Source organism: Serinus canaria, chromosome Z, assembly GCF_022539315.1.
Source record: "Serinus canaria isolate serCan28SL12 chromosome Z, serCan2020, whole genome shotgun sequence".
Lineage (NCBI taxonomy): Eukaryota > Metazoa > Chordata > Aves > Passeriformes > Fringillidae > Serinus > Serinus canaria.
In genome coordinates, this window is record NC_066343.1 from 34,508,298 (window position 1) to 34,531,956 (window position 23,659).

General features: G+C 38.1%; 1 protein-coding gene across 2 annotated transcripts in view; it reads right to left on the reverse strand.

The window, feature by feature from the left end:
• SYK (spleen associated tyrosine kinase) overlaps positions 1-23,659 on the reverse strand; it is a 47,831-nt gene that overhangs the window by 10,238 nt on the left and 13,934 nt on the right. For both annotated transcript variants that reach the window (XM_009096092.4, XM_018920946.3), the window contains 6 exons: positions 19,832-20,285; positions 18,219-18,379; positions 9,244-9,382; positions 7,730-7,811; positions 6,637-6,683; positions 2,354-2,422 (listed from right to left, as the gene is read on the reverse strand). In XM_009096092.4, the coding sequence (XP_009094340.2) occupies positions 2,354-2,422; positions 6,637-6,683; positions 7,730-7,811; positions 9,244-9,382; positions 18,219-18,379; positions 19,832-20,245 (912 nt within the window). In that variant the 5' untranslated portion in view covers positions 20,246-20,285. The remainder of the gene's footprint in view (positions 1-2,353; positions 2,423-6,636; positions 6,684-7,729; positions 7,812-9,243; positions 9,383-18,218; positions 18,380-19,831; positions 20,286-23,659) is intronic.

A 23,659-nucleotide genomic window follows, 5' to 3' on the forward strand; every position in this document is an offset into this window, starting at 1 on the left:
AAAGTACGTCACTTCCATGCTTGCAAAATAAAGCTCTGCAGTTGTGAACTGAAAATCACAGTCACACCAGATTTAACAGTGGGTTCTCTTTCTCCGAGAGCTGCTTATGTTTAAGAAGAATCACACTGTCTTATTTATCATTATTGAGCTTGATTAATACATACAGAATTATTTCAAATTGTTGAAGATTGATTAAATAACTTGGTAATGTCGTTTATGTTAGCATTCCTACTTTCCTTTTTATTTAACTATCATTTAAATGCAGAGTCCTTTCTGCCATACACTTTTAAAACAGCAGGTATAATTCTGCAGATCTTTTTTGGACAAAAGGATCTTTGTCTTAATACATCTGAGGCATAGGATAACTGATTACTTCTTGCATTCTTACAAGAAACAGAGAATGGGCAAGACGACCAAGGATTTATTCAACCAATAAAAAGGAGTACAAGAAAAGAGTATTCTAGAGGAGCCTTTAAAAAATGTGACATATGAATGAAATGGCTCCAGCTACTCTAAATCTGACTTTTACAGTGATGATTATAGTTTTATAGTTAATAGCACAGTACAATTCTCATGAAGACAAGTTGTACAGCAAGTGCAATATTCTTTCAGGTTAATAACTCTGATTGGAAAAAATGCATGAAGTCATCTTATTTTATTAAAATCCAATAGATAAATACTGCATGACAAACACCTCTTTAGCCATGAGAGGAGAGGAGCTTTGGTTACAGCATCTCAAAGCCGCTAGGTGGCAGGATTTCACTTAAATTGTCCAAATTGACAATTTTACACTAGTAAAACAGTCTGAAAAATTTTGATCTGGATCTGAAAACGTAATACAAATAGTACATTTTTAAAATTTAAAAAAATCCAAAAAGTGAATAAATATAACATAACAAATTAAATAAATATATTTTTTCTGGTTTACTGTCTGAAATTCACTTTTGACATGGGAGAAGTAACTGTGTAATTAACCAGGTCTAAAGTAAACTGTGCTTATTGGGGTTAATGAATAGTTAAAATCTTGGAATATTTCAGAACACAACTTCAGTCTATTAGAGTCTGAAATCTGGCAGTATGATGTGGGTCTGAGTATTCCAGGTAAAGTACATGTAAATGGCAATCAAATCGGGTTTCTGAAATTATTTTCCTCAATGATTGGTTTTACTCTGCCAATATGCTTCAGTCTGTACTCTGTCTATGTTGTCCAGAAGGCAGAAAAAGGGATTTTACAGCAGAAAGTAACCAGAGCAAGACACCAGGTTTTACCAGGTTAACAGACAGCAGTGTGACGAAAAACATGTCTACAGAGATCAGAACCAACACCCATTTTTCTGAATCAACCCAAAATATGTGACAGTTTGGCATTTCAGATGGTTGAGAGCAGATCGTGAGACTGTGTCTGTATTCATGTATGACAAACACACAATGAAAAAGAGGTATGGGTCCTGTAGGGATACACAGCTGACAACAGCTTTTGGCACTTCAGCATAAAAGTGAACTGAAGCTGCAGGAAAATAATCTGTGTTATTTATCAGGATTATCAAACACAGTATATATCAAACACAGCTTTTCACTCTGAACAGTAGCATACCTCTAGGGCTTTTCATGCCTGCTCATTTTAGTTGAAGAGCAACTGGAAATAAATCAATAAACACACAGACTCATGGATTGAATAGAGGCATACATCCTATTCTCAGCATGCAAACAAACTCATAGCTACATGCTTCAGAACTTCATCAATTACTGGACAGCACCATTTTCTGGCCATGCAAAAGCATTTTCACTAGGACAGGGCAGGGTTCCCCTTGGCTCCCTGGCATCTTGCCAATTTTCCCATTCGGCTTGGTCTTCTGACATCTTACGCTTGCCTAAATGTGAGTGAATGGATAAGAAGATTTGTGCACATAGGTTATGTAAGTGTGTATTCTGTTGTTTTTATTGTTCCCTAAATTATTCAGTAATAACATAATTGTGTAAGCAAGACAATTTTCTGATTAGAAAGGAAAGTAGAAATATAATTTTGTTCTATTATAACTGAGTGGTTTTGAAAAATATTTTATCACATTTCATTTGCAGAAATATTGAGATCTGCATTTTTTTAGTATGCCAGAAATAAAAATAAAGAAGAGTCCCTCTATTTTTAAAACTCTTTCTAACCCATTGCTTCAGCTATAAAATCAAGCCCATAATTATGCAGATGATTAGGACAGATGCAGAAAGCTTACAAAATCTTAACAATCTAATTGTTAGTAGTCAAGACAGCAAGCAAAAAGAGGGGGAGAAAAGAGTGAAATTAGTCATTTAAGTATTTTTAACTCAGTCAAAAACCTAAAAAAAGTATATGAGGCACCTTTTTGCTGCCAGCCTTTGGGAAGGTGTACGATTTGAGTCTTGAGATAATTCCACCTCCTGCCCAACTCTAGAAACCACAATGTCAAAGAGGAACAGTAAATGTGTCATGAAAATAGCTAAAGATATTTCACAAAACAAAAAAACTCTAAAAGAACAAAAACTCCCAAACTTTCTGTTGCTTGTGCCTTCAAGTACACACAGATGATGCATCAGAAAAACGTAGTACAGGAAGTCTTAAATTTTATTTCATCTATATTACTGTCAAACCATCCTGAACCTGTACACATACCTTAAGGCAGTTTTTAAATTCAAATGCACTGTCCTTTGTCCAGATCTTTATTCATGGAGTATGTTTCTCCTGCCTCTATCACTGAACTTTAGTCCCCCAATTCCCAAACATATTTAGAAATGAGTGGATAACTTTCGTGTCTGGAGTATGACTAATGTATCAAGCAAAATCTGAAGCACACCTTGATCATACAATAAACAGTGAGGTTATTGAAGCAGAAAGCATGCTAGGTAATATTAATTCCAAACAAAAAGGAACAGGATTTACATTTTACACACACACTTATGTTCTGTATAAAGATACCTTTAAAAGATGTGCAAATATATTTTACAAGAACACATTAACTTAAATGTAACAAATTCGCATTTTTAGGGGTCATTGAGAGATCATACATGAATATTAAAAACTGAGATGGAGCACTTACTGTTCAAACATTTAGTCTGATGCTGAGGCTAAGACAACAATCTGATCGACATTCTCATCCTTTGAACTTAGATGTTCTGCACTTTTTAACAGCCCATTTGGATTTCTTATTTTCTGAAAAGGTAACCTTTTTAATTGATAGGGTTGGTATATTCCCTAGTTTTCTTTTAAAAGAAAATGTCTGATTTCACATTAAAAAGGTGTCCTTTGTTTCAAGACACCAAGGACAGCCATGTGGTCCCTGATGCTGCTGGAAGAACAGCAGAAGAAAAGCTGGAAGAACCTTTTTGATGCTTGACATTCTTCATAGCTGTGATACATAAATTCAGTATACTGCATATTGAAAAAGGTTACTGAGTCAGCTATTTTCTTTTAATTAATGAAATTTTCATTCCATATTGGGAATAAATGAAACCTGAAGTACTACTTGGTTACAGTTTTAAAATAGATAAATTCTTTAAGAGGTCAAGCACTCTGTTGCACAAGCTGAGCATGGTTCTCATTATACTTTTTAAAGGAGAGTATCTCCCAGCACTTTGGAAAGCAACCACCTGTAGTTATGGTAATTCTGCTTAACTCACATATTTATATTAAACCTACAAATGCATGTTGAGATGAGTACCTCATCAGACACAGCTACTAGTTACAATTAGGCCGTACTCAAAAGTTTAGGTCTGTTATCACCACCTAAAAGACTGTGACTAAACAAAATACTAAGAAAGGTTAAGAGGAGAATTTGGGAAATGGCCAGAATTTGGCAGTTTCACTATAATGTCATCAGCTGGAGAACTGAACTAAAGACTCATCTCAAAAGCTCCTCTGCTGGTCTAAATATATATTGGGATGAAATCGACTACAGGGAGAAAAAAGTAATTTACAAAATGGAAGAGGTAAAAATCACCTTAAACCTAGCCATGGAGCCTCATGTGAAAGGCAAGAAACATCCCAGTGCATGCATGTCCTGGGAGAAGCAAGAACAAGCAACTCTCCATATTCTGCATAGAAAATTACCTTCAATACAGACATTTAGCATAAAGTCCTTTATTTTGCAGAGGAAGCATGTTAGTATCACTAGAAAGGAGATGTCCATATTACATTAAACTTCAGCATTTTGTTACTCCAAATTTGTCCATGGAACAATAGCAAATATAAGACAAATTTGATGTAGATTTACATCCCTGATTTAAATTTTACTCCAAGCTCTTATAACCAACAGTTTATAGATAAATCATTTGGATTTAGATAAATCATTTGGATTCAGTCTGCCTTGCATATCATCCAGCAGTTGTTCCTACAGTTTAAAAATTTACCTTCTTAAACTCAAAGCAGCTTCAGATTTGGGAATTCTATTCCACTAAGACTTTGGAATAGCACCACTGTATTTTAGGCTGCAATATATACATAAATGAAAAAGATATTGAAAAATTGGTCTGGATGGGAGCACCAGTATTAGACTGTTGCTTAGAACTGGCCATTATGTTTTGTTCCTCTGCTTTCTCTCTTTTGCTTCTTTATTATCATCAGTCCTTTCTCATAATGATCACCCAGGGGTGTCATGCTCTGGATTGTCTCCTGCTGGACTGTGCAGTGTCAAAAACAGGTGGAAGTCTATCAGCTGATACCTTGCCAGAGTTGAACAACCTGGAAACACATTGATGTTTCCCTTTCCTCTACCAGCATGGTGGTTTCTCATTCTTGTTCCTATCATGATTCATCACAGGCACAACATCCTCTGAAAAGCTATGTCTGCTCGCTATTCTGTGATTTATATCTGACTATAAAAAGTGCAATATTCTGCACTAGTTTCTACTGAACCTCACCCTTTTTTTCCTTACAGGACATTTCCCAAATTCATCACAATTATTTTGATACCCAATTCAAAAATTCACTATTCCAATTTACATCTTTTGGCAAGGCTTTTCAAAGATAAAAACCCCCATGCAGTATACTAGCAATGTCAGAAACTCCTAAATGTTAATTATCATGGTGTAAATAATATGAAGATAGATTGCACATCTTCCATACAAGATTCTGTTTGTATTATGTATGTTGGTGATTTTATTCCTTCTCTTCAAGCTGGTTTAATTTTTGGTTTTGTGTAATCTGAATAATTGTATTTCAGGCATATTAAAAGTCTTCATGAGTTACTGCTTTTGCACACAAGGAGTAATGTGTGAGAACCTGGAAATAGTAGGTGAAATTTTTGAGCTCCATTAGCAGTATTAGTTACTTAAAATTTTCTATTTTCTATATTTATATTACAAGAAAGTAATTTAGCAGGCTCATTTTTAAAAAGTCACAAAGAAAACACAAAGTTCAGATTTCAATTTTAAGAAATTCAAAATAACAAATATACTGAAGATTAAAACAATGTTTTAGTACAGTCTTTGCAAAATATGCACTTTCACTTAGCTTTGGTGACTTTCTTTTTAACTGTCATGACAAGTCTTAAGCAGAAGCAGTTAAATTCACACTTATATTGTGAATTTTCCTGTGGATATTATGAAATGGACACAGTATTACCACACTGAATGTGCTTGCCCTAGCTCTACAACTGCACGTATACCAGATGATACACATGTGGTCTTGTGTGCTTAAACTTCATGGAAATCCTTGTAAATGGTACAGATCCAAATCTCAAGGCAGTATTTTTATGTTTATTTTCTAATTTAAAAACATAATTATAATAAAGAAGTAATAAATTTTAAAATATTTCTAATTAAAAAGGGATTGATTTTGGTTGCTTAATTTCCAGTTCTTTATAAAGGTGCCTGATTTTCAGAAGTGAAGATATGAGAGTGGTTGTTCACAGGCTTGCAAGGAGTCAATTGCATTGAAATAGAGCTAATTGCTCATTTGAATAATTTTATTTTTCTATAATATGGGACTGCATCAAGATAATGATCTAAATGATTAAGTTATTAAGGGAAATGACTGAAATTAACTCCCTATTTCATATGAAATCAACTACCTTGAACAAGACAATATCATGTGATTCTGTGGACGTAACACACCTCATATGGCTTCTGCAGTCAATGGACTTTGAGAACTTAGGTAGTTATAGTAACAGGTGGAATTGCTCACTTTTCATGGAGTGGATGAAAGAATCACCCCTAAAGCAGTGCATAAGAAATGAAACTCTTGTGTGAAGTCTGATGTTAACGGCACAAACCAAATATGAAAATAAATTGAACTTCCATTTCTGCTTCAATCAGCAGATTCTCAAAGTGAACAGCGAAAGCAATGTGGTATCTCTCCTCCTAGTGTTGATACAACATTATAGAACAGGACCATCAATGAGGCATCTTGCCTATGTAAAATACTGTTTTATCACATACATCATATGTGTAAAAGAGGTTCACTAAATTAAGTTAGGATTAGCACATCCAAAACACTGATGAAAGCAATACCATGATAGAATATGTTAAGTTTCTTTTCAAATCACTGTTTAACTCAAGAAAAATAAACTCACAGATGAAATAATACCCAAGAATTAGGATTCCCAGAACAGTATGTGACCATAATCCTCCTCAAATGAATGCTATTGCTATACCTCCACCTTCACTTACCTTAGGAAGTGTTCCAGAAGAAGGATGAGTATTAAAACCAAGATTATCTGCAAAATAATAAAATGTAAAATGATACTGAGCAAGGTGAGGAATTTGTGTAAGAAAACAGAATTTCACAGAGGGGACCAACTGTGCAGTTTCTAAATCACATTACAGTGTTTCTCTTGGACTATTTTCTTTGCTTTTGTCTCTCATATGCAACAGACTCTGGTACTTCTGGCCACAGAAACAAAAATTAGTGCAGAGCCTAAATGATTCAAAGGAGAATGAAAATAATGGTGGAAAAAAGCATGTAGTGATTCAAATGAATGGAAAAAGTAAAAACTTCAGGGTTGGACTTGATGATCTTTTCTAACCTAAATGGTTCTATGATTATATTTTATTATTCTCTAGGCTCTCACCATGGCACTGGCATCCAGTTATAATGACAGAAGGTGGCTTTAGAGAGAGAAAACCAGTTCTGGAAGAGCACGGGTTGGACACTGTCAGATGCATCTTTTTCCCTTTTCAATCAGGGCAAGAAGGAGGACAATGGCTCTTCAGTGTGACACGACATTAAAGAAGAAACAGGACAAAAAGCACACCGACACTTTCCCCCACCTTTTCTCCTCCTTTCCCACAAGTTATCAAGGAATGCCTCTCTGCCCCCAATTTCAGTGTCGGGTGCAGCCAGTGCCTTGTTCTGCCCTGCTCCCCCCAACACAGGAACTCACCTGCTGGGTGCATGACTCACTGCACCCATGAAGAATTCCTGCAGCAGCACTGCTGCTGTGCCTGCTGCAGCTTGGAGTAAGGACATTGGAGCGGCGCTGGGAAGACCACTTTGTGTTTGTGGTCCAAGTAACACACACTGCCACTCTGAGCAGCAAAGCACATTTCTGATCTAACAATAATTTAGATCCAGCAGTAATTTGATTTGGTACCCCTAAGCTACAGGATCTGCCTCCATCATGCCCAGTCTAGCAGATATTAACTCATTCAAAAAAATGGAAAATCTGCACCCACCTAGATAGGAAGTGGAAAAAAAATTCACACATATTTATCATAATTATCATGTCTTTTAACACAAATAAAAATAATATGAATAACTCACCATTTTCTGAGCCAAGCTGAGGACAAGGAATGGTAAGAACCCTTAATAATCCATCTGGTTTGTATGAATAATGCTCAACTAACTAGCAGAATGAGAGGGGAGGGGAAAAAAGAAGAAATAATGAGAGAAAAAGACAAGAAAATATGAAGGTATTATCATTAAATATATTGTCTCTTCAGAAATGTGCACATATGTACAATACTTAATATATATTGCAACAAATGACCTTGGAATACAGCACATCTTTACTGCACATGTTATTTGCTTTATTTCTATTTAGCAGAGGTGCATGCTTCTGAAGTAACTTTGTGGATAAATGTGCAATGTGATCCAGGAATTGGATTTATAAGGGTCAGTATTCCCTCCAGCTCTTCTACTAAACAGCTTTGTAACTCTGAGCAAATAACTTATTTTTATGCCTCTGAGTTCCCATTCTCTCTCTCTCTTTTCTTTTCTTTTTCTTTTTTTTTTTTTAATTTTTGGAGATAATTACAGTGCCAGAATTGCCCTAATATGCAATGCTTTCTTTGGACCTCAGAATTGCAATGGGATGTGCACAGTTAATAAATGTAGCACCAGCAGTTGTGGCCTGGATTGTCCTTTCCACATCACCTTTTACAGGTTTGTTACTGCTATTTTTTATTTGGGTATAAAGGAGAAGGTCAGTGAGTATAAGAGTTGCAGGCATGTTCACAGTTCACAAAAATTGTAAGATAGCAGAGCTGCTTTTAAATTTCTAGTGACATCAGGAAAGAAATACGAAAATCTAAGAATTAATATATGCAAGCAAAGATTCGTATTTTAGATCTGTGACTCACTTAACTCATTTTAATAGATTTTTAAACAAGAGGACATAAGAGATTTCTGCAGGGATTTCAATTCCCTTAGTATTTTCAATTTACACAGTCATTTCATCAGTATTCAGTTTTAGTATCAACTATGGCATAGTCAGCTATGGACTTCTTTTTTGCTTAATCTTTACCAGGGTTCAGACACATTTGGGTGGTAAGCCTTAGCAAGCCATGCTTTAGCAGACTAGAAGATAGAGGATTTCAAAACTAAAGAATGCATTTTGTTCACAACAGCTTAAGCCATTCTCTTTTTGCTTGTTAGAATTCTGTTGGTTGCTGTCATAAATAACATTAGCAAAAGACTAAACCAAGCGTATCCATTATTGAAAATGGTTACTTGCAAATACGAACGGACTTTCATTCCGAGAATGTTCAGCTCATAATATAATAACTAATAATAATCACAGTTTTGAACTCAGCCAGGCTGAAACATCACATTTAAAAATTATTAAACTCTCTACATTCACATAGCTTCGTACATTAACATATGTTTTCTTCATGTACAGAAACCACACAATGTTGGAAACATATGACGAATAATCTGCCAAACATGTTGGTTTTAGCCAAAGAATACTGTCACAAGGCAAAATAAGACAATGTTGGTCAGTTGGTCAGTAATATGGAAATGTCATGACAGATCCACATTACATAAATTTAACAGACCTGCCACAGGGTGTCAAATCTTTTTCCGTCTGGTATGGAGAGTTTTCCTGTCTTATCTCTGTCAATACGATAGTGCAGTACTTTTCCATCGTTCAGTAGGCACAGGGCATAGGAACCATTGCTGTCCCTTTCTCGGATACTGCAGAAATAAGAAAGACTTTTAGGATTTACCAGGAATGAACATTCTTTTTTAATTACTCTTTCCTCAAAGCTTTTGAATTAGAACCAAAACAAAACCAGCACTGCAACTTCTGAAATAATTTTTTAAAGCCTTTCATTTATTTCTCAGTGTAATTAACTTTCAGGTAAATTGACTAAAGTTTCTCTTTTTTTTCTTCCAAAAAGGCAACAGATGAAAACAAAAAATCAATTATTTAGGGGACTGTAAGGCAGCTACAGAACACTGAACGCTGCATACAGTACTCTTTGGGCAAATATGCATTTTAATCTTGCCTCTCTTGTATCTTTTATTTTGAAATAAAGAGATGACAGTAAGAACAGAAGATAAAATACTAAAAGGACGTAATGTGAAAAGGCAAAATTTTTGTATTTGAAATAGCTTGCTGTGTGGCTTGGAATTTAAAGAAAATAATATATTTCTGTAATCATTAATGCTTATAATTTCAGGAAAGGTGTTAACACTTTGTTGCAGATTTCACAAAAAATTAATAAGAAACTTAACATGGTATTGAAGTGTACATATCTCATCTAAACTTCACCATGGAGAGACAGCCAAATGCAATATAAAAACTTTGTCCAAAATTCATAGGTAGGATGATCTCCTCCTTCCAGGAGACCTCTGAGTGCCCTCTGAGATGCCTATAAAGCATGACAGAGTTGTTATATGTGTGCTTAGGGCTAGCTGACACTGAGACCAGCATATTCTGATTACTGGACCCAGAATAGATGGGAGTTTGTTACTAGCTCCATCATAGTTGGTGCAACATTTCTGAGTTTAGAAAGAAGGCTTTTTCTTTCAGACAGGTTCCCATGTCCACTGACAGCTGACAGTATAACAGCAATAGAGTCAGAATAAAATTGACTGGCTTTTTTTCTTTTTTTAATGAAAAGCTTAGATTATGGAGCACTAAAACATTTCTTGTTCTGGTGTGCACAGAAATCTACTTACTCTCCCTTGAATTTTTGAACAGCCTTGAAAAGAAACATAGCAGTAAATTCTCACTAAGGTGTTAAGAAGCTTTGCTGGTGCAACACTGGTACTTGCTGTTATATCTCAGGAGACTGCAGAGGCAAGTATTAAAGTATTTTCCTCAGCTGACTCTCTCAAGGCTGAAGTAAAACTGTATTTTGTCTGAATTACTTATGCACCTTTTTCTTCCAAACAGCATGATTCTTATTGCCTAAGATGTGAACAGGACACTGGCTAAAAGAAAAGGGAAGTAGGGTCAGTTTTTTGTTTTCTGAAACTAAAGTAACTTGTGTGAGTCTCTAAAGCAAATTGAAACACATTGTGGTTTCTTCATGGCATATAGGTATTTTCTCAGCAGGCTGATTTCCTGTGCTGACTGACCAGTGAAGAGTGACTTTTACTTTGTCTTCTTCTGACCTGCTTAAAGCAAATAAACCTTAGAAAAATATTTTCAGAATAGAAGGCATTGTTTCTAAAACACAAACAAATGGCCAGAACAGCACAAATAATATTATAAAAATGCAGTGGACTGTTTCTTAGTAACAAATATCCTTCATGTTTCATAGGAAGAAATGGAGGCTCCAATACAATTCAGTTCTACTGAAACTGGTTCTCATTTGCAAGAGTTGATACTCTCATGAGAGGCATTGCAATCATTTCTTGAAAGCACAGGCACCCATGGGAGGGGAGAGTCCTGATTTCTGAAGACTATGGCACTGAGCCAAACAGCTCTATCACTCTTCAGTGCAGGATTTAAGAAGAGTTCAGGTTATAGGGTTGTAATCACATTTCAGAGCTTTTCCTTCCCCTAACCAAACAGCTACACAACTCTGGAGCCATCTGCAGCTCACAGCCATGTTACCTTCTGTCAGACAGCTCTATCACAGCACATCCTGGAAACACCTCCATTCTAACACATGATCAATCAGGGCCCAGCGGGACCCTTTCTGCCTTAGGGTTATGGAGCAGGTGGGTTTTAAACTGTAGCCAGTCAACTCCAGCACCACCTAGGTCCCTACAAAAGACGAAATCAGGGGGTACACAACCTGGATCCCCACAAAACATGAAACCAGAAGATACTGCCATCCTTCCAAGTATCATTGAACTGACAGCTTAAGTCTTACTTTTGGCAAACCGAACTCTTACTGTGTGACATGGATTGCACCAAGCCATGTTTCACAATTTCACTTTGGTTTTGCAGACTGCGGTAATAGCTGTCTACCTTAGGCTAAGCCCCCAGAACTGCAGCTGGGTAACAGTATCCCGTTCTATGTCAACAGTTGCTGTAAAAAATAGAATAAAAGGCAAATACTATTCAAACTAAAAGGCTGTTACCTGAAACCAAACCTCTTTGAATGGACAGAGAAGTTTCCCATTTTGATGGTATTGCATGTATTACCCAGAGCCCTCCCATCAGATCTGGGAGCTCTCTTCATATATTATGGAACGTTCCTTGTACGGAAAGTAACAATTTTCAGAATGTTGAGAAAAAAACCCCAAAATTCCAAATGCACTCTCTGCTTTAAAGTGCTCTGAAATTAAACAAAATATTTACTGTTCTTCAATAAAAACTGCTAAATAAAAAGGTCTTAATTGAATAATTTTGGCAAGGAAGGAAGCCAGCAGTGAGGTATCACCTGGTCTTCCATTTCAGAGAAGAGAATCACAAATGTTCAGAAGAAAATCAGAAAGATAATAAACACCTGTAAATAAACAACACTGTTGTTTCATGCGGTGAATTCATCATAAACATGAACAACTTCATTGAGAATAGATTTGAGTACACAGCTACATAGATGTATTAGAGAAGTGCCAAGGTATCTGTATTTTTTTGTGACATACATTTTTAAATCAGCAGAATAAGAAATGTAGAAATTAAAATTGTTACCTGACACAATGAAGAGAATATTTAGGTATTGATTTTATATTTCATGCAATGTGTGTTTGAGTATTTTTTGTGGTTTTGGCAGTGCAACCTAGACAGCAACAAATCACAATTTGGAGCATTAGGCAGTGTAAATAGCTATCCATTCCTTCCTTTGGTATTTTCATTTGGAAGCAAAAAGAACAATGTACCAATTTTTTCTCTTTCCATCTGAAAGCCAAAATTATCCTTCTCTTTCTAAAGAAAAATATCCCTGAGGGTCAAAGAAATAAATTGCTAGTACAATATGCCTCATTGACTGTGTAGAAAAAACCAGAATTCACAGCATTCTGCAGTGGAGAATTATGAAGAAAATAAACAAGCAAAATGCTTGCTTTAGGAATGGTGTGAAATTATTCCTGATCCTGAATCCAAAGGCATGATAAATTTTATTCTTGGCGCTGCTTTGCCTTCTCAGCAATTACAGCTTTGTTGATGCCAGAGATATTGACATTCCCCACTGCTGATGGAGCTCCAGCCATTCCCTGCTTGTCTTGCTCTCTCTCTTCATGACCATCTCTCTGGTAATGCCATTAACAACATGGCTACTCATTATCACTTCAAAGATCTGCTGCACATTGCATATGTTCCAAGTCTGCGGGTAATATGAAATGAACTTGGCGCCATCTGTGAAAGAATTATACAAAGGGCAAAGTGGATTGACTGCTGTCTTCTTTTGCATCACTTCTCCCCTGTTCGCTAACAGATTCAAAGCTGTCTCAGAAATGTCAGAACACTACAGAATTTAGGATATATCTCAGCTTCACACTATTGCTATCTACAATGGAACCTAAAAATTCATCTCCTGGTGAGCCTGCTGCAGAGTTACAAAATACTTTTGTGAGAAGGATTGCATCAAATTCATCTGTTTAGCTGACTTCACCCTGGCAGCTAAATACACCATGCTCCACCAAACCCCTAACAAACAGCTCTGCAGTAAAGCTGCACCTGAAATAGATCTTAGTACCGCTATCTCAGTTAGGTCACAGCTTTTCTTCACACCTCAGACCCACTCTGCTGCTGAAGCACCCAGGGCAGAACCCATCTTCAGAGGCCACAGCTCTGCTGCACTGGTCTGCAAGTGGCACCCAACATGTACCTAACTGAAGATCAGTAAGGAGCTCTCCGAAACAGTCATGGGCATCATCCAGGGTGCTGTGGAGAGGAAGACAGCACCTCCAGAAATACTGTCTGTGTATTATCATTAACCTTGAAAAGCTTTTATGGTCTTTTATGACTTGTCTAAGCCTAGTAACTCCATGGCACTCTCAAAAGAAACTTCATCATTAATTAATATCCCTGAATTAGGATGAAAACAAGTAGGATTGTTTTTATCTTCTATGATGTCAACAATGTCCAGTCCCTTTTATGGATAGAAACTTAATACTGATAGAATTATCTAAAGAATTCTCTACATGGTCAGAAAAATGACCTAGCTCAGTATGCAGTCTGTAAGCAGCAAACTACCAGAAGAAGGCAGAAATATTAGTGTAAATATATACTGCTACATATACGAGAAACAGAAATCTTTGGTCAGACAGAAGACAATAAAACTCTTACAGACAACTGCACTTCAAAGCTTATTATTTGGAAATACTGTTACTAGTACTAAGTATTGTGACATATAAGAGACAGTTTAGTTTCTAGTTGTCATGGAATGCCATGACGTGGCATATTACTGTACCTCATTATAATAGTCTAAACTAGATTTGTCCTCTTTAATATTCTCATTACTTACTGAAGGCACTCATATGACACCAAAATAGTTTTCTACTTTTCTTTCACACAACTGTTCATTTTATGTGAACTACATAGAGCTATGCACACATGTTAAAAGTTTATATAGACTAAACTGCTAATTTGCAATGCCTTCACTCACAATTTCCCTAATATTGAATTTTTAAGTTTAACAGTATTTCTGAATATTCTTTATCCTCCTCCAACTTCAGAACTCCAGGTTTTTAATGCATATGCAAAATCATATGCTTGTATAACTTAAGTGGCCATTACTGATGGCAAGAAATGCCAACCCTTACCACATAGCAGAGACGTTTCTAATGTGAAACTACAGAGGAAACTTACTCTTCTGCTGTTTGCTTTTAGTAAAGTTAAAATTTATTTTTCAACTCTTCCACATATGCATGCATAAACTCACACAGATATCAACAATATTATAAATATCTAATTATTCATTATTAATAAAATACTATTAAAATATTAATAAAAGTATTACCAATATTAACAGTTTGATCTATGATCAGTGTTCCCTACTAGACACAATGTAATAAAACTTGGTCAAGAACCATCACCCAATATAGAATGTAAAAGTTTTAGTGTAGTTAAGTGGGGCTTCAGACATCAAGTTCTCCATTTTCAGTTTCTTTTCAGATAATTTTAGAAATATTTTACTTCTCTTCCACTGCTATTTTTTCCCCCCAAAGTTCATACCTAGAGTGGAAATCTTACATAAACATTCTTCACCGAAGAGATAGAAAATACTACCCATTTCATGTCATGGTTTCTGTGTTTGGTTTTGAAAACAAACTCTCTAGCATCTACATACATACTTTACTGACTTTCAAGCCATGAAAAAAACTTTTAAAATATCTTCGAAAATTCCCCAGTAAAACATCCACATTTAGCCCAGAATTTTTCCTTGGATGCATTGTAGTGTTATTTTTATGGCGCTATTATTGATATTTTGAACTGCAGTGAGGAATCTTTTCTACTATTTCCATATTTAAACCATTAAAAATAATTCTAGATTTGATAATCTTGTATGGCTGCACAGCAATGCTAAAGCAATCTACGTGTTAATTGTATTATCACACAGACTGCTGTATTGGATTTTGCTCTAAGGTAGGTAGGTCAGATGGATAGCAAACTTCTGGTGTAATGAAGTTTTGGAAAGCCTTGTCAAAAATATACAGAAATATTATATCCTTCTAATATTTATTATTTTCTCCATAATATACAACATTATTTTTGTCACATACTTGTGGACTTGTTAAATACTTGTCACATTAACTTGCGGACTTGTTAAATAACCTCAGGAGTACCTTATCTCTTAAAAAATCTAGCACCTCTCTTTGTTCCCAGGTTCCAATTCCTACCTCAGCAAGCAAACATCTCTTGGACTTACATGTTTGAAAGTTTTACTTTTCAGTCAGCTACTGGGCTTGATTATCTTGCCCAGTGTTAGAAAAACTCTAACTCACAGCCACAACTTCAAAGCCTTGAATCCACAGATGTACAGAATATTCTGGCAAGCACTGCTGCTGGGTAAGTAAAACTACGTGATGTCTGTGCCTGAAATGTAAAACAATGCACTACACTCACAGTCAACAGTTTTGCTGCTTCTGCTTCAGTTAGCCAGAAATGAGTGGTTTATTTCTCAATGCCTGCTGAGCAAGGCCCTGTTACGCAACCCACTGCAGAAAGCAATAAACCTCCCTGAATTAAACAGTTCTTTTGTTATTTGTAATGAGCCTCTAAGTGTTTGGGTCTGAGAGCTAGAACAACTCAGGAATGTAGAATACCTGATTTCAACACAAATGAACAACACATTGTTTCTCTTGCTGCACCTGGCTACTGAACTGTGGGGCAGATTAAGCTCTCCCAGCATCTTCCTTGAGAGCATAGGAGCAAATGGCAGCTGAGTGGCTACTACATTCTAAAATGGCCAGATAGGAAATCTGTGCAAGAACAATTAATACATCAGAAAGCATCCTACAGATGCAGAAGTAAACAGTCTTGTCCTTAATACCAGGTACCCAAGATCAACACACTAGCAGTTCGTATTATTGAAGCTCCACTGGCAGTTCAAAAAGAGCATTAAAATTAGCATTTTCTCCTCTATGAGCTTCTCCTCCTGATATGAAAGTAGCACCCAAGTTCCATCAAAACTATGTAAATATGGATCTATTGACACATCCAGTCCCATGGGAGCAGGTCTGAATGCTCCCCCACAACTCATTGAGCAACAGAGAGCATCAGAAATGCCTCCTAGGCCATCTTTAAGGAACACGGGAAAATGCTGGGAAAATATTTCCAGTCAAAGCAGTAGGACTGCTTATAGAAGATTAAAAAGAGACTAGCATTTATAACAGAGGCTGAAAATGTCAAATCTCTTAAAAAATTTCACTCCCTTATGCCAAAACCTATCCCTGCCATTAAGAAATGCTAGCTAGTGGAACCTGTTGTTTGAAGAAAAACTAGATTCCTTTCCCTGCACCCCACCTCCCTCCCTTGCCCCAAAGAGAAGTACTTTGGCCACAGAGGATCCAATGTGCGCCTGAGGCAAATTGGAAAAGCTGCCAGTTTTAATGCATGATCAACATCATGACTCAGCTGATACAAAGTTGGTTTGGTAAGATGTTAAAACAGGAAGCAAAAAAGCAATATATTTTTAGGTATAAAGCTGTCTGTAAAAGAAAGGATTGCTTTTTATTTCAATTACTGGCCCTTCTGTCTAAAAAGTAGGAGAAGAAACTAGCAAAATCACAGGGCAAGAAGAAGGAGAAGTTGTGTGATGATGTTTGGCTTGTAATTGTTCACAGCAACTATTTTCATCAAATCCTCTGAACGCATATGCAGCAGAAAGATATATATCTGGCTCCACAAATTTTTGTAACTTTTGTAACAGTTTTGGGTTTTTTTTCTTTACTACAAGTATGACAAAATCCGTGACAAGCTTATTACAATGTTTTGTTACACACTGCAGCAAAAGCAACTGGGTAAGCGTCCCTCTGGACGTGGTGCCCACCAACAGGGAATATAAGTCTGAAAAGAGGCATGCATGGCTACTTGGGTGAGACTGGCTGTGAAATACAAAAAATTGAAGTACTGAGGGAAGAAAAGAGGGTTCAAGAAATGAGATGTCACTACAGTGAAAGTGTTTGTGGATAAGACCTCATAGGAATTCATTCTACTGGGAACAGGATTTAAAGGAGTTACTGGTTCCTGTCTACTAAGACTGAAACATGGAAATATGCAAGAGTTGCACCCGCATTAGCAATTAGTAAGGCACAATTACATAAAATCAGTAAAGTGAAAGAATTGGTACTGAAGAACCATATCTTTCCTGCCCTCACTTGTGGGCTTTCACTTTGGACTACCTCTAAAAAAAGCCAAAGAAGGCTGAGTGCGTAAGAAAACTACATAGACAGGTAATGAAAATTCCTTCAGAAATTATACAGTTCTAAGTGATCCTTACTTGGCCTTGACTTTTAAGCCTAATTTTTCAAATTTTTTATCATGATATAAATACTTTCTGGGTGGGGGTGGGAGTGACAAAAGACAGGTCTATTAATACACTGGTATTTTTCAAATGAGGATTCTGCAAACAAACCCCCGGCTCTAGTTCATGATGGCTGTCACTCACTATCCTACTGAGACATTTGTGCTCAGAAAACAAAAGATCATTAGGCTCAGGTAGAGGGTAAGCACCAGACACAAAATAGTGTTGTCAAGGTAGAAGTGATCATTTTATTGCTTCACTACAAAACAAAACACTACCACTGTCCCTGGGAGACTTGACACATACAGATCCCAACAGCTGCTAACATAGGGAGTTTGTCTCTAATTGTACCAGTTTAATAGGCCTGTGTATTGGGTGCAGGTGGTCAGGCTTTGACAGCAGGGCTGCAAACACCAGGGAGTGCCCTGGGCTGGTCACAACTGGTGCCAGCAGAGGTTCCAGCCTTTTGTTATAGTTTTCCATCTTTAGTTAAGTGAGGGACTTGAGGGCAGGAAGAATCATGTCATGTAAATGATGCTGAACTGGGTGCCCTCGCTGTGAATGAACCATGTTTTAGGGCACAGTCTCATTTAAGATTTATTCAAAAGAGCTGTGCAGTAACACTGGAGGCAAACAGCAATACCACAGAAAAATAAACTCACAGAAATTTTCCATTGCTTCTTGAGCCAATGAGGATACGGTGTTCTGACTCCTCCCGAGAGATCCTCCCGTGGAACCACGGCATCTTCTCATGGGCTGTAGTGGCAATCAGTTTCTCCAGCTGAGGCTTCTGACTAATGATAGCTTGTTCAAGAGCCTGCCCCTAGAGAACGGTAAAAACACAGTGAAACAGTCAAACTATCTTCTGCAATAAAAAGATGACAGCTAGCAGTCTTTTAGGACTGCTTCTGGGACATCCAAAATCTGCACATATTTGTTGTGTGTGAAGGCCTGGTTGCTATAAAGATTTTAAAATAGAAACTAACATATCACAGAACTACTTTTCTCCCTCTACCTCTGAGAAAAAGAAGGAAAATTAACCAGCCAATAAAACCACTGATATATCAGCATTTAAGCTTAAAATAAATTCATATTGTTATGCCAACGAGACATGGCTAAATGAAGTTATTGTCAGTCTGAGCTTTCAAACGTACCTCCAAATTACATATCCTATGGCAGTGTACTAAAATAAACCAAATGTGCTGTGCACTGTTGCAGCATGTCTATGTCAAAGACATCAATGCAAATCTTCCCAGACAGAACAGTCCCCATTTTAGAGTGAATTATTCAGAGTAATATTAACTTAGACATTTTCAACCTTGTCTACAACCTACCACTTCTAAACTGGGCTCAGAATCTGAGGGCAACCCCCACTATTTTCACCAGCCTTTAACCAGAGCTCATCAACTTCCCCCTAGATTGAGCTCAGGCTCATCAGAAAAGACACTGTGAACCTCAGCAGTCATAGAAAATGTTGTATAAGTTTCAGGTTTTCCCAGTTTGGGGGTTGCTCCATGTATTTTACAGAGCAGAATTCATAGGGTTACTTGCTAGCAGCAAAAGAGATTAGGAACCTTGAGTATCTTCACGGGTTCATAAAGGTAACTCTTGACATCTCAAGGTGCAATAATACTCTCTTTGCAGCCTCCGACACTACTGTTTACATGTTAAGAATGGCTTCTTCATTGTCATTCTCAGGAAAAAATCCAACATCTTGTCCTCAACATGGAAAATTCCTGTTTGACCCCTGCAGCACTGAAGATGTATAGGCAGCGCTCTGCAGTGTGGAAACTGTTCTCTTTCAGAAGCAATTTCTGTTTTGGACATTACTTAAATTACTATCACAGAAACAAGGCCAACTAAGAGAGTAAGATGTAAAACAAGTCATCATGTCTCCATGCCTGCCTGCATATCCATCCATAAAAAAATCAGAATTAAAAGCAATGAGACAAACCATTTCCGTATCTTGTTCATTACATGTATTAATTTTTGGTCCAAATCTGATGGCATATATTACTGGAGAGGTAGATAAGATCATGCAGGACCAGGACATTGTAGAAATTCTAAGGGCTTAAATTTCAGGAAGACTACACTTATCACCAAGTTAATGCATCTACTGGGGAGAAAACCCCCTCACTGTTAAATCTTAAACAGCTGCAATTTCATTGTGAAAAAATACTACCTAGCAGCAGCAGCATCAGCTGGAAAAAACCACTGCAATCTCTTTTTCTCGTAGCTCAAAGATTACTTTATGGCAAGACCAGTCTGGTTTTACCTGCAAATTCCAAGTCTGCTTGACATACTCTCTGATGAGGTTCTCTTTCAAATCTTCGAAGGGTCCTGTTTTGGGTTCAACGCCCGGTGGCCGGTTGAAAGGTTTTCTCAGTAGACAGATAAGGCCATCCGCTTCCCCTGAGTGATAGTTAATGAGTTCAGCAGGACTGGCATGCGACTTGCCTCCTGCAATAGCATAGGAGCCACTCAGCTCCCTCTCAATTGTATAGTGGTGAACCTTCCTTCCATGGGCCAAGGACAGGGCAAAGCCCCCCAGGTAATTCCGGCTTTGGCGGAGCAAGTATAGTCCATCACTTGCTCCTCCCTGCATCAGATACTCCTCGGCATCTTCACGTGTGATATTACCAAAGAAGTATGGCAAATGGTTAGCAGGGTTTGATGTGCTGGAAGCCATGGTTTTTTCTTTTCCAAGTAGCAAACCTAGAATACTGTGTCTGAAAATACAAAGACAGAGACATGCATGTCAGTAGAAAAAAGAGGACAAACCAACAAGACAGCAGTTCACCTGTACTATGTTTGAAGAATCACAGAATGGTTTAGCCTGGAATAGACCTCTAAAATCACTGAGTCCAAACTTGAACTAATCACCACCTTGTCAGCGAAACCATGGCACTGAGTGCTCTGTCCACTCGTTTCTTGAACATCTCCAGGGATGGAGACTCCATCACCTCCCTGAGCACAGCATTCTGATGTTTAACAACACTTTCTATGAAGAAATTCACCTGATGTCCAACCTAAAAATGTCCAGAGGGCATAGCTTGAGGTAACTTTAGTAATACATTTGTTGGTGATACATATGTTGACAATTAAAAAAAATATTTTAAAGTGAAGATCCCATTTTTATTTTGTCAGAAGCTGATTGTCTAGATCCCATGAGCTCTCTTTTCCTGTTTCCCAGCACCTTGGCTAGAAGTGGACAAAGTGATCCGAAATTCAGTTTCTGCTTCTATAGTTGTGAAGCACATACAAGTTAAAATATGAGCCCTTCACAATAAAATGAAGCATCATTTCAGGGAAGCCATGCAGCAATCTGTGGAATCAGGAGAAAACAGTTCACGCTATATGGGAACAGGGTTAATATGACATTTGTCTTGTAGTTGGCCAAAGTGTTCAACTGAGTTACATGAAGAAAAGGGCAGAAGACTTTATGGATAACTATGTAAAAAGGGAGGGTCTATAATGCAAAGGTGTAACTGAGGAATGGGAGTCTTAATGTAGGGCCTTTTAGCACACAGCACTTCAGACTGACACCTTCCCTGGCAGTCCTGAAGCGGGCAAAGCTGTTTGTGCTATTGCTTAATTCATATTTGATCCATCACTGCTGTCCCTTGTGCTCATATCAAAAAACAGTAGAGAAATACCTGTGCTATGCTGTGAATAAGTAAAGGGTTGATGTGGGAAAGGAAAGAGGGAGAGGAACCCAAAGTCAAATCAACAAGGCTCACAGAGTATAGAAAACTAGGTAGGGCACAGACATGTCAAACCACATGCTGTGCAGATCTTCCGGTCTTTTCCCACCATCCCAAATAAGGGAGATCTCAAAGTTGCAAAGATATTGCACCTACAAAACAGAGCTTTGTGCAGCATATTATTTATTAATCTTGTGACCTGTAACTAAAAGTTGCTGGTTTAAGTTCCCATACCAATCTAGTAACATACCTTTTGCTTGCTAATTGCAACAAAGAAAAGTTATAACTGAAGACACAGAAGGCAGCCCTTAGTTGGTCACCACCAAACGTTTATTCTGTATGCAAAATGACCATTCTGACTGTACCAGACAAAGCTTTTTTCAAATGGAATAGATTCATTCAGTAACTTTATGCAGGGCCAGAGGATTGCAGTCAATAATACAATGCCCATTTGAAGGCCAGTTAATAGTATCGTAACCCAGGGTCAGGAGTGAGGTCAATGTTATTTCATTTAGGTGGTGGACAGCGGGGAGAGCACAGCCCCAGCAAATTCACAAATTATACAAAACGGCACAGTGGCTAAACATGACAGGGCTGTCATATAATTCAAAGGTACCTGGAAAGGCTAAGGAATTCGAATGAAAGCAATATAATGAAGCTCAGCTAAGGGAAGCATCCGGAGAGACTCTGCCCCTTCTGGAGCATCTCCCTTCCTGGCTATGCAGTGTCTCACACCCTTGTGATGTTACCATGGAAGAAAGGTCTGTGACCAGGATATTTTCCAGCAGGGTCTTGTTGCCCACAGTCTGTCCAGGGCCCCTGCAGGTGCACACACAAGGCATGCAGACAACATCAGAACTCTTGGATTGGTCTGCCAGCTTTGGCACAGGGGACAGCCTGTGCCAAAGGTCTGCCAGCTTTGGCACAGCAGCAGGCCTGGGCACTGCACAAGGGCAATCCCTGGCAGCACTTCCCTTCCCCTGCCCAGCTGCACAGTCCTGCAGGTTTCAAAGGAGCCTTTCCTGGGACAGTGCGTTAGTGGAAGGGAACACTCTCAGAAAATTCCTCTTTCTTCCCTAACCACCTCCCCAGGTACACTGTGCTAAGCTGGTGGTGAGTGGGGTGGGTATGGGGGCTTAGGGTTGTGAATATACAAGTTCTTCTCCTAAGCCCTCCTGACATCTTGCCAGAGCCTGTCATGCAATATACACCTAAGCCTGAGCACTTGGGAGATGTGGAGGAGATCAGGGCTTTCCTCCTACTCTCCATCTCCCTGCCATCTCTCCCTGCCCTCCAGTGGGGTGCAGAGACAGGGGCACAGACCTGCCAAGCCCTACATCTCACTGCCCCGTCCCAGGGCTCAGCTGCTGCTTTCAAACATTCAAGGAGAGCCAGCAGGAGGCTCTTTCATCATCTCCCCTCTCCCACAGCCTTCTGATGCCCCCCTGACTTTTCTACTCCTAGCACAAAGCAAGCCCCATCACTTTGTATGTCTTTCTTGTCAGGACATGGCATCGGGCACCTAGGAAGGAACAGGTGAGAACAACTGTGCTGCAAGGGACAGTGGCATGGGGCAGACACCCCAGGCAGGGCTGGAGTCAGTCTCTTCCTACACGTGAGATGATGAGAGGAAAGGCCACCTGTAGTACTGAGGAGGTTTAAATTGGATACCAGCAAATATTTCTTCACTGAGGAAGTTATCAAGTATTGGAACAGGCTGCCCAGGGAAGCATTTAAACCACCATCCCTTTAAATCCCTGAAGAGATTTAAAGACCTACAGAATGGGTGTTAGGGACATGGTTTTGTAGTGGATTGGGTAGTGATAGGTTTACAGCTGGACTTGATAATCTTAAGGACCTTTTCCAACCTAAATATTCCTATGACTCTTTGATTCTATTATTCTGAAAGTCATTACAAATATGGATGTTTTGAATGTTCTAGTTATTGTTTGCTTCACTCCTGCTTACTTGTTTCCTTCACACACCCCCACATCTTTTTTTTTTTTTTTTTACTCCACTATGTGCCGCACATACTGGTAGTTAGGGGATGGATATACATAATCCAACTTCTAACAAAATAGTCCCAGAAGGCAGGTTCCAAGTCTTCAATACCATTTTCAGGAAAGATGGAAGAAAACAGATTTACTACTAGGTTTTTAGTAAGGAAAGAATTTGGATGCCTGACTGATCAACACTGGCTCTTCACCAGCAATGTACAACTTGGAGAAAAGGAAGAAATAATCCCATAATGTGTCTCATGCCAAGAATAGTACTGCACTGCAGTGCCTGCTCAAAACACCTCAGAAATACATAGTGACCAAATATCAAACAACAAAAAAAACCCCACCATACTCTTCATCTGTAGAAATTTATTTTGATGAATGCATTTCATTAAAGGT